General features: G+C 49.7%; 1 protein-coding gene across 1 annotated transcript; it reads left to right on the forward strand.

The window, feature by feature from the left end:
• Window positions 1-7317: 7317 nt before the first annotated feature.
• LOC128267172 (melatonin receptor type 1B-like) lies at window positions 7318-10116 on the forward strand. The gene is made up of 3 exons (XM_053003961.1): window positions 7318-7795; window positions 8623-8795; window positions 9394-10116. Exons 1-3 carry the CDS (start codon window positions 7318-7320, stop codon window positions 10114-10116), a joined length of 1374 nt encoding a protein of 457 aa, XP_052859921.1.
• The last annotated feature ends 1972 nt before the right edge of the window (window positions 10117-12088 follow it).

Below are 12088 nucleotides of genomic sequence, written 5' to 3' on the forward strand. Positions count from 1 at the left end.
AGAGCGGTATCAATCAGCACTGCAGGTCATCGTAAATCGTACCATCGTTGAGTCCGTAACCGTAAAACCCCTTCCCGCGTGAAGGACGGACACGAAAGGCAGGGTCAAATTTGCATGATAAATACACATACACGAAACCCCGTGCGACACAAGTTTGTTGGTAAGGAAATTAAATTGTGTCCCCTCCTGGCATCGTTCTGCCCGGCCATAGCTGCACAGGATCCGAGAGCGTTGGCAGCAATTAAGGCGACTAAATCGGTCCCAGTGCCGAGTAGAGATTCCGAGACCCCACGCACGTTCTGTAGATAGCGGTGGATGGAGCGCTGGGCGCTGACGGGGGCGCCTTGGCGCAACAGCCCACAATGCACCATCAAATTCTCCATCTCGAAGGAAAATAAACAACCCCCCGAAGCACTACCAATTACCGGATGTTTCCAGCAGCCATCCGACGCCGCTGGGCTGGGCCAACGGAAGGTTTTCGGCATCTTCCGGTCCCGGCCCGACGACCGGATCCCGTTTTATGAAAACCAATATTGACACGATGGGTCCGAGGGGAGGCGGGGACGGGGCCGCGAAAATGATCGTAAAAATGCCATACAGCGCACGTCGTAAAGAGTGTGGCCACATGACGACGAGGCCGATGAAAGATTTATTGCCGAGCCGTTTCGCTTCGAATGTGCCGAATTCCCGCGGCTTTCACTATTTATGCTCGGTACCGAGCCACGTACCGAAGAGCTCCGAAATCCGAACCGGCCACGTCATCAACAGTCACCGGCAGTCCAGGGTCGGCTCGGGGAAATATGACCTCGTAGCCATCGCGTCAATTCCGTCCTGTGCTCAAAATCAAGCCTACGATTCAATCAAATATTGTTTTTCTCGCTCGGTTCTCGGCGCATATTTGCCCCTTTTGCAGTTTAGTCTAAAGTGATTGTGTAATCTGACCAGCGACGATCGAGCGAATATTATTAGTTTTCGTGGTAATTAAATTTGGCCCACCAGTAAAATATATTACAGACCGGTGCAGTTTATTAAAAGTTTCAGACATATTGCCACTAGAGCCACTACAGTGCTGTGCGATGGCTTGAATCGCTTTGTTCGAAAAAGGATGTGTACGATAAAATGTTTTCTTGGTGCCGCAATCGGAAAGGTCAGAAGCGTGTCCAGCTTAGCGTGGCTAAATTAAATAGCCATTAGCGGCCGGTTACATTATCTCGAAAAGGGTTGGTAAAAAATTTAATCCGGAGCTACGGAAAAGGTACTTCCGGTTTTTTTGCAGATATTTTGAGGCGGGTTTTTCCGTCCAGACGGTGACGTGGGGTGCCCTATCTTGATGATTCTCTGCTTTCCGGGGATATTTCTCTGATTCACCGCTGTTTTCTGTTCCGTCGCGAATGCTGCAGCCATTAGTCTAAATTGATGGGTTTGGATTTGGGATTGGAAGCTCTTCCCAAAAAACCCGTTGGTTCTTCGTATCCGTTTCAAGGTTGCGAAATACCAAGGTGTCAATACAATAATCTCATCGTGCGTGTAACGCTAAATGCACTACGAGGATCCAAGTAACCTTTTCACGTTTTATGTCAAACGCGACACGGTCGAGAAAGTTCGTTCGTCCCAGACACAGACCGAGACCGAGATTGTGAAATTAGGAAAATGGATTACCCCTCCCAAGCCGCCTTCCTCGGCCATGCCATGCGAAAGACTCACTGGCTGTGGCAGTGATCAGGAGTTACGATGCGCCGCTTTATCATCGCTATTATTGTCACCAAGGGTCTCGCACCCGGTGTCTTCTCGCCCTTTCGAAGCCTTGCAAGTGGGTGTGTGTGTGTGTCGGAGAATCGTTCAATTTGCATTTGCATTTTCTGGGTTCACACGACGGCCACCCCGGGCCAAATGCTTTGCCAGTTAATCAAAAACATGGAAAGTGGGCGAATCTGCCCGTAAAGAGCAACTTTCTGTAGCGCTGCGGTGGCAGGCGGCTCCTTGCTTCGGCGCTGCCGACGTTCCGCCTTCCCCATTTCGGTGCCGGGAGGACAGAAACAATAATTTTCGAACAATATGTGTGTGTGTGCGCGCGCAAGGGACCCAGGGTTGACGATCGATCGGGTCGAGTCGAGCAAAGTCGTTTAGCATGTGAACCCTCCCGTTAACGAGAGTAATGCATAAAATATGCAAATCAAAGCGCACGAGAGCCCACGGCTTGGGACGAGATTTTTCATTTCAACCTTTAACCATTGCCCATTTCCGCCCGGAAACGCATTCAACGCACCGAACCTGTGGCACCAAGCTGTTATGGGGTCAAGCGCGGTGATTGTGCTCGCGAAAGGGCCACTTTATGCAAAACCGCAGCGCATGTCCCTTGTTTGGTCCAATAAAACATTATGCGAGTTGCATAATTAAAAACACGCGAAACAAAGTGACGGTGCGTTGGATTTATTGCTTACCCGGATTTTGCGCACCTGGTGGTCACGGATTAGAAATGACAAAATAGCGTGGCCAGGGGCGCAAAAAGAAGACATTAAGCCACGTGCCACGCCGTAAGATGAAACGTACCGGGGTCAAAGCGCCCGAGTCTGAGCAATAAATCGTAGCGATGATATCTTTCGATAGGTTGGAAATTTGTCGCACGAAGAAATCTGAAACCCTCCGCAAATGGGGTCATCTTTTTGGCGCCCTTGTCTATTTTTGTACTATGCAAAATCGTGCCGCTCGGTTGCGGGAAAAGTTGCTCTTCTGAAGCGACGGGTCGAAACTGATATCTCCCTGTGATGACTTTTCTCTTCTGCTCCGTCGTGAACAGCAACCGACCAATTTGTATCCCTCGCTGACTAAGCGCCACCTCCGGCTTCCAGCGTGTGAGGTAGGAAGATCGTTTCGAGAAAATGAGCCCATTCTCGGGGGATAATTGTGCGGCTAATTACCGACCAGCAGTTAGAACAACAATAAAAATTAATGACTCCGCGCTTTCACATCGTCCTCGAGGGTCTCGATTTTCGCCGGAACCTACCGCCGGTGGTTGATTTCCTTTCGAGGGCTGCATGTGTTCGCAACTGCATTTCGTCCCGCCTGATTAGGTCGTTTCATTTACAGACTTTGATTAAATAAGTTTTCCCCTGTTCGGGGAATTAAACCGTTCATGAAGTGGACACCCATTACGCAATCAACACCTGATTTTATTCGATGAAAAGTTATGCAAAAACTTTGGCATTCGCCACGCTCGGCTAGCTTGCCACGCCACGACGATCCTTGGCAACAAGCTTGCAGCGGCGGCCCGTGGACCGAAAACAAGAAACATGGCCCTCCCTCAACTTTGCGTGCCTGCCGGCCGGTTTGTTCCAGTCGGGCGAACCCAAACACAGCCCGTGGTCTCCGACTCCGAAACGTCCGTCATTTCCGATCCTGTCCGGGAAGGGAAACCGGGTTTATCGGAATGAAATTTATGGCCATCACTGGTCGGGCGGTTGGAAAATGTGTTGGGAAAATTTATTACGGTCATACGGCCGTCTGTGTGTGTGGTTACGACGCAATGATTGGCCGGACTACGCTGTTGGGGCTCTGTAAATTGGGGCACATCGCGCTGGTGGGGTCAAAATGGGCAACATAGGAAATTTGTTAGCGAGGGTTTCTTTTCACAGCCCCAAACTAGCCCCGGAAGCGAAACTAGCGCCGGAAGAGGCACTCTGTCAACGGTGGCCCGTTTGTTGCCAGTTGTCGGCCCATTAAATTATGAGCACGAACTTATGGAACCATCTAAGAAAATCCCCCAGCATTTATAACCTACAAGCATCAAAATCTTTCGCCTGCCTTATCAACTTTCGCACTGCTCGATTTGACCCACATCTATCACAAAAGGATAGATGCTTCTCTAAAAAAACGAAAAGGAAACATCATGAACGTCTTTTCGAGGCAAGCGCAATCGACTGAATAGCACAAGAAGTGCAATGCGGAGATTCACCTACAGAAACGATAAAACCGGAACCATCGCTCCTATTTTGCTGCCCCCGAGCGCCACTTGCGACGCTAGGAAAACAGTGTCCCACAAAATTTTATTGCGAATCGAAGCGCCACCATGCGAATCTCGGATGGCAAGCATTGGGGCCCTTAACAACGCTTTCGAGATCTAGGCGACATCCAGCGAGATGCTAGAACTTTTGTGGACGTTGCGCTTAAGAAGGGCGGTTCCGGGCGTTCCTCCATCGTTCGCCGTCAGACTATGGTCACCAAACTTTGGAACTGATTCCGAGCGTTATCCGGTGACCATGACGGCGTACGATCTAATCCCTTTGTAATAAAGGATTGTACTACCCGAAGCATCATCAAGCCGGAGATAGCAATTAACGGAATTGTCCCAAGTCTCGTGTCTCGTTACCTTTTATCCAACTAATGGGCCCGGTGGGGACCGGAGAGAGGAGAGTTTTTGTAATTTTGTAGGGTCACACCGTTCCGAGCGCGCTATTGCTAAACATCACGCCTAAAACGCCACAAGACCAGCCCTTGAAGTGTTGAAGAGCTTCAATTCCGCAGCGAGCAGCACGTACCGTAGTAGCGAACTAAATGAGCCGACACGGGTGATAATACGACATTTTGTAAGTTTTTGCTCCTCGTTGGGGCAACTCGAAAGGTTCGTCGAGTATTTCGAGGACTACGAAATGGCGAAACGTAAATGCCATCCGTGAACGTCTAGCTTTAAGCGAGGCCTGCTACGAGCCCGAAACTTAAGGTCCATCGTCAACTGCCAAACCCAAATAGACCAATAGCCAGTAGCTCATGGTCGCTTCATGGTCGATAAGTAATTTACTCGATGCCTTTCTAGTTCCGGATTTTTGGGCCAGGCCCTATTTTTTGATCGATGCCTTACTAGCGCTGTACTATTGCCGTCAGCCTGTTATATCTCTCTTTATGTGTCGTATTTTCGCTTGAAATGTTTTCCCACAGGTACTAAAATCATCTAGTAACCTGTCTTCTCCGTTGCGTAGCGAAGCGCTCCATTCCCCAAAGGTGTCATTAGTAAAACACCCATCGTTTGTTCACTTTTTATCATGGCACCCAGTCCCACCGACACAGCTAGAAGCTACAATTTTCCGAGAAAAGATTATGGCTTCCTGGCACTCCCAAGTTACCATCGGGCCACCTGTGGTGGTTGTCAATTTCTGATGTCACCAACCTGTGGACAACTTACTACAAGCTTGCGATAATTACTTGTGTCGTGAGCAACTTTGTCTTCATGGTGCGTTCAGCAGTGGCAGATTGGGGCGCTCCGTGTCCGTGACAGCTCTCTGGGAACGCCGGGTGCATTCTGGGGTAAAATAATACGTTTCACTATCGAGCAACATTAATCATTTCGCCGTGGGGCGACCATCGCCGCACATTCCGCTGCTAGGAGGGTGTGTCCAACACGTTGCTTCCAGTTTGATCCGCTTCTGGCTTGTGGCGGTCCGGATTGAACCGTGTGTTTACCGCCATAAAAATAGACAAACGCGTGCCCCAACTCGGCGCTTCAGCTTTCGACGGACTATCCAACAAGATAAACAGTAAGCTATCGTTCACGTTGGTTGCGACATTAAGAGATCATTATTGGCGCAACCTTTATTCGTCGGTAAAAAGATTGGCGAGCTAATGAAACCACCACGAAAAAGCTTTCTTTCAGCACCATCGGGATCTAACGAACCGTAGGTTTCGTTGTTTTAAAACAGTGTTAAAACGGACGCTCCGTCGGTTAATGACCCATTTCCATCGCCACGTCTACCCATGATCGTGTCAATATCACACTCAAATGGGGAAATGTTGAAGGACTTAATGAAAAAACTTTCCACCGGCCGAAGCGAGGAATAAGACTGGTGGTGCTGTCAGGCAATGCTATGTACCGGCATTCCGAAAGGCCCACCGAGGCTCTCTTAGCGAGGAGCTGCTCCCGGGCCACATGGAGACGCCTGGTTTCAACTGTGGCGGTGGTTTTTCTGTCCCGAGGAAAACAACTCGAAACTTGAAAAGCACCCGTTAAGCCGGTGGCCGTGATGTTACTACAACAAATTGTTCCCAGAACCGGAACGTTTAAGGCCCGGACCGTGGAAACCAACCACGTCCAGTTCGAGGAAATAATGTACCGTCTTATTTTCCCCATTTCACCACCGGTTCTCTCACAAGTACCATCAACATAAAGGATTTTTTTCTTAATTTTCCACTCTCGTTTGTCTGCTGCGCGATGATTTCCCTCACTAAATTAAATTTTTAAAGGTTTTATAACAACTTTCACCAAACAAAACAAGGCACACACAAACGGTAGAGGCACGAAAACAAATGATAAACATGACCCGGATGTGCAATTTCCCGGGGACACGCACCACGTGTCAGTTCTTGGCGCCAATGGGATGTGTGTCGAAATTGTATCCCGACGATAGTAAAGTTTGGCGTGAAACGTGATAAGATAAGAATAAACAGAACGCAGAGCACGATAAACGGAGCACTTGCCAATTGCCATCACGTCCGGGATCGGTTCACGTCCGCCTCCGGGAGGAGCAGGGGGCGTGGTTTTTCGCACCCTAGCCCAAAAGACAATTTGTTGAGACGCAAACAAACGGAAAGTACAAAGAAAACCGAATTCCTAGCGCCGACGACGCACGCCGCTCACAGGGCGAGAAAGCAAATCAATAAAACACTAGAAACATGTTAATTTTCCAATGTTTGACAAACGTTTACTGAATGCTAAAATGTTGTGGCTGACCGCTGGCTATTTTTAGATCGCTTTCTGATACTCGTAACGATCGACCACAAATCTGTCGGCCTAATAAAAGTTGATCGATTTGATGATAACTTTACAAATCATTCGTAAAAAACCCCCAATGAATCCCAGGAAACGGAAACAGATGGTTGATGGTTGTCCTCCGGCCGTCCCTCCCGGTGACCTTTTGCGTGATCTTTAAATCCCCAAAGCGTTCCGTTAGATAATCAAGGACCGGCACGGTGGCGCACAGGGAGTGGCTCAACGACCGTAATTTGCCCTCGTTGAACAAACTCAATTCACCGACCTCTCCGGCTCACAGCAGCCGGCACGGGCAGACGATGGAGCCTTTGAACTCGCAGCCCCTCCGGTGTCGTTCCGGCCAGCAGGGGTGGTGGCAAAAGAATAAAATTAACTTCCACCGCTTCCGCCTTGGGCATCCGGGTCCGTGTAATCGAACTAATGTGGTTTAAATTTGTTTCGTTTCAGATGTTCCGTTAAGGAGGCGCTATTAAGACACAGGCCACAGCGACACTTTACCGGGTGATTGGCCAGCGCCGGATCATCTTCGATTGGTACGCGGCGATAAGCGCCACGCCACAATGGACAGCATAACGACGACGGTCGAGCACGGCAACGTCACGGCGATCGGGCCGACGGTCGCCGTCGTCTCCGCCGTGTTGGCACAGCTCGTGACGGCGGCAACAAGTCCGGGGACCGACCACGACTATGGCTACGGTGGCGGTTACGGCAACGGCTCGACGGAGGCCTCACACTCGTTGGCGGGCGGCCTGGGCAATGGGACCGAGGCTAATTTATGGTTCGTAACCTCGTTAGCCCTCTCGTCCCGGTCCCAGCAGCACCAGCAGCAGCAGCAACAGCAGCTGCACCATTCGGCCACCGGCAGTGGACCGACCGGTGGGTCCGACGGTACAGGGGACGTATCACCCGTGACCCTGTCGACCGAGTGGCCCCGGCTGGCCCGGCTCCTTCTGCTGGCCTGCCTCTCCGTCGTCGGCAGCATCGGTAACGTGTTCATGATCTCGTCGGTGATGATTGAGGACCATCTGAAGAAGGCAGGTAAGGGCGAACGACGGTCAATCGGTTTTTTATGGATTTGTTCCGTCCTTTTTTCCAACCAGTAACACCATTTTTAATTAACTTATTACGCCCGCGAGAGGATCCGCTTCCTTCTACGCGTTTTTTGCTTGTCGTGAGCCTTCCCTGTTTTGTATTACGGGCCTGCGAGCCGTTGCGATCTGTAGTTTTTAACGCAAAAAGGGCGGCGCCAAACAAAACGTCGAAGGTTCACGGCATGGCTAGAGTAACGTAGAGACCCTGAAGTATCCTGCCGCCGTAGAAGCGCTAGTGGTTTTTTGGCGACTTTCTTTACATACTTCTAGCATAGTTTTTCTTTACAATTCGTTCTAGCTACAGTTCCTATCTATCTCTACCGTTCCATAATGCATTCTTTGGCAACTAGTTTTGTTTCTGGTACTTTGCTCAAACAAACCCACACACAATCTGTCTCTCTCGCGCTCTCTTTTTTGCTTGTTCCGGCGCGCTTCGTAGTCTAAAGTATTTCCACTCTTAGTTCCACTTGAAAACTTTGCCCTCTACTTTATCACTCTGTCCCTTGGGCGTGGATCGACGCGGAGAAGCAAAACCTATGATGGTACCACCATCATCGATCGGAACGGGTTCCAGCAATGCCGAGAGTGAACGAAGAATTTAAATTTACGCATATAATAGTAGATCGATGGAATCTTCTGCTGAACTAGAGACCAGATTTTACGTTCCCATTCAGAAGCCGTGTCCTGCGGCCGACAGAGTTCAGAACGCAGATGCGGCGACACAAAATCCGAACAAACACTACCCACCAACCAACCTCGCCATACTTTTTACAGGAAATGCATTCATAGTGAACATAGCGCTCGCCGATTTACTTATCACTAGCGTAGTGATGCCGGCGTCCACCATCGTCCTGCTGGCCGGCATCGATAACGCCGACACGGAAGTATGCAAATTTCACTGGTTCTTAGCTGCTTGCTCGTTTTTGGTTAGCATTTTAACATTAGCCGTAAGTATATTCGATTCACCTTCCATATACTATTATATTCCCCATGCTCGTACTCGTTGTGGCCGTAGTGTTTGGCTTCCACTAGATTCCGTAGAATAAGTCCGTAGGCCCTAGTTAGATTTGCCAGTCAAATTTTGAAAGCTTCCCGACGAGCTTTCAGTCCCTTTGAATGAGCCCCCGGTCCATTCGTAATAGATGCAACGTAGGGCCTCAAAGATTGGTCAGCTGGCCTCTTAGAAGATATTCCTATCGATTAAACGCATTTGCCGTCGTCGACGAACTCCGAATGTAGGTCAGTAGACGGATGAAGGTGATCAGCGACAGATTGAGTGATCCGTTAAACGCCTTTGTTTGGTCCGCCGCGGCATGCGTTAGGTCCGTAGGAATCCTTCTGGGCGGGGGGGAAGCAAACGCAATCAGGTAATTTATCAGGGTCATCAGTAGAAGGCCCCCACGCCATTCTATGTGTATGGAGGGTGTGGCTTCCCTTTCAAACGACCGGCCACGGCACACCACTCGTCGAACGTGCCAAGCGTTGTTAACGCCAAACTAACGACCATTCATTTTCTCCCCCCCCAAACGCCCTCCCCAAACGCAGATGATGGCGGCCGAGAACTATCTGCGGCTCTGCACGTTCCAGAACGAGCGCGGTTGGTTCAACAAAACCAATACGACCGCCATCCTGTTGCTGCTCTGGGCGGTCGCTTGCATCGCGTCCGGGATGCAGTTTGTCTACGACATCCGCTTCGACTACTGCAACTGGCGGGTGCAGCAGGCCATCCCGCAGGAGGCCGGCGTGGTCGGGCTGATTGTCCTGCTGCCGCTGCTGCTCACCTTCGTGACGCACATCCGGCTGATCGTGGACGTGAAGCGAACGATGGCGCTGCCAAACTTTAAGCCCAGCCTTGCCTACACCTGGGACCTGTCGCTGGCCCGGACCAACTTCTACAGCTTTCTGATTTTCGTCGTCTTCTGGCTCCCGTTCTGCGTCATCTTTGCCTACGGAACGGCACGGCTCGTGTCGAACCGTGTCTTCTACACCACCGTGTGGATCGGGCTGTCCAAGTCCTGTTTCCACAACGTCATCTACTGCCTGACGAACCGCCACTTCCGCAGCGCCTACATCAGCCTCTTCAACTACTGCTGCTGCAAGACGACGGTGGCCGTGTCGCGACGCCAGCGCTCCGACCCTGGCAATCGGCCCACGGCGGACGTGCGGGTCCACATCATCCCCGGCTACAACATGTACTCGTACACCAGCCCGCAGCGCTCCGGCAACTGCCACGGACACTGGGGAAAGCGCGACTGTCACGAGTTATGATCGGAAACGTAGCTAAATTAATCGCACCGTCCGGCCACGTCCTACGGTCCGGCCCGGTTGGTCGATTAATTTACCGGCGTTGCGTCACATCGCACGGTCATACGGTGCCGTTTCGTTTGTCGTTTGTTCCTGGCAGGATCTATTTCCAGCGGACGGGACGTGAGAATTTGGTCAGCTGTTTTACTAACGGCGTAAGGAAGGAACGGTCCCAGCTGCCACTTTTTCGCTGGACCGTGAAAGTTCAACATCCGAGACGTGGCGTGAGGTAGTGTCCTTGGTGTCCCGAACAAACGATAACATGAGCCACCGGTTAATGAAGACGGACACATTATTTCACGGTCACTTTAAACTCATTTCTTTCGTAAATCATCAACGTGCATTGTGTCTACTTCGAACGTATATTTTGTCAACATCCCGTTAAGCATGTAATCTCGAACCAACGAATACGAGCGCATTTCAAATGAAGGATCGGGCTTTAGTTACACCCAAAAGCTTAAGTTTACGTCCAGCAGAAGACTGCAAGAAAGGCATCACACGAAAATTGGTAGGAATTTGGTAGCCGTAGCCGTAACTTGGTGTGTCCCTGAGGCTGTCCCGGAAAACAGAAAATCCCCCGGAGACATACCCACTGAATGTAACATGTGTAGCCCTAGGTAAAATCGATGGAAAATTAGGTTGAGTATCGTGAGGACAAATATGCGTGTGACTGAACTGGCAACGAAGGAACAATTCTTGGACATGGCGAGAGGAGGAATTTAAAAAGTTCACTGTCAAACTTATCTCACCGTATTCCGATGGAACGCTTTAGCACTACCGGTGGCCCGTAGACACAATAAACTATACAATATAACTGAATCTTCGGCGGTCATCCCCCGGACGGGATCGGCATTATTTACACGATGTACCAGAGAAAGGACTTGCACGAAAGGGACTAACAGCCAGCCTATTTTAAACAAATATACAGTCATAACCGGGCGTCTTTGTACATAACTACGATGAATATTACATATACATTATACATGTAGGAGTGCAAAACTTAGTGGCACGCCAAAAGGGTAGCCCGTTGAAGCTTACACCGTCATTGTTAAACTGGAAAATATACCTATTTATCGTTCGTAGGACTTATTGTCCGCGATCACCGTGAGAGACGATCAAAATGTTGCCCAAAACCACCCAAACGATGATAGGAAATGCTCGAAAGAGCACGAAACTGAGAATTTTTAGAAAAACGATACGACATCAAAGTGAACATCCGGTCCAGTTGCAGGACAAACGAGATACAGCAACGCTTGCCATGATGCATGATTTTTGAGTCGATGGTGGACTTGCTAATGCCTTGCGATTATGATTTGCCGTCCCATTTTTCGATGACTAACATGCATGCAAACAGTCAAAGTCGTCGGTGAACCTACCGCACAACCATCCGACCATAAATCGTCGCCGTTGTCCGCTAACTATCTGTACCGCTTGTCCTTGTTCTTGTCGTGATTATCTCGCTGTTATTCTAAATGTTCACCTATGATCGTACCGCACTGAAAGCCACATGCCACTTGAACCCATTGGCAACAGTTAACAAACAACATTGTCCACCATCGATCGCTAAGTGTGTATAAGTGTGTAAATTGTGAACTACTGGAGTTTTTAATTGCCTTTTCCAACCACATGAATAGCTGTGATGAAGAGAATAGAGCGATAGGTAATGGAAACAAAACCACCCAAGTATATCCGTAACATCGTCCGTAATAATGGTTCCTTCGTACATCATAGTTTCCCCGTTAGATTTCCACCGGTTTTATCAACACAAAATAACCGCCCAAGTATAGTAATACCGACCGCGCTCTGCTGGCCCAACGCAGCACTAACTAGTTAGCATCGTTCACGGAAGAATATGATCCGGAGGTGCCCTTTTTTAATCTATAAAACAGAGTATAAAGAGAACTGAATGTATGCCGGTCGCTGTGCTGGACGAGTT

The sequence above is a fragment of the Anopheles cruzii genome, chromosome 2, assembly GCF_943734635.1.
Source record: "Anopheles cruzii chromosome 2, idAnoCruzAS_RS32_06, whole genome shotgun sequence".
NCBI lineage: Eukaryota > Metazoa > Arthropoda > Insecta > Diptera > Culicidae > Anopheles > Anopheles cruzii.

Excerpts from the sequence above, each read along its gene's own strand:
- LOC128267172 (XM_053003961.1), top strand. The coding sequence starts at position 7,318 with ATGGACAGCATAACGACGACGGTCGAGCACGGCAACGTCACGGCGATC. Across the intron at positions 7,796-8,622 it reads GGACCATCTGAAGAAGGCAG|GAAATGCATTCATAGTGAAC; the intron begins GTAAGGGCGAAC and ends TACTTTTTACAG. Across the intron at positions 8,796-9,393 it reads TTAGCATTTTAACATTAGCC|ATGATGGCGGCCGAGAACTA; the intron begins GTAAGTATATTC and ends CCCCAAACGCAG.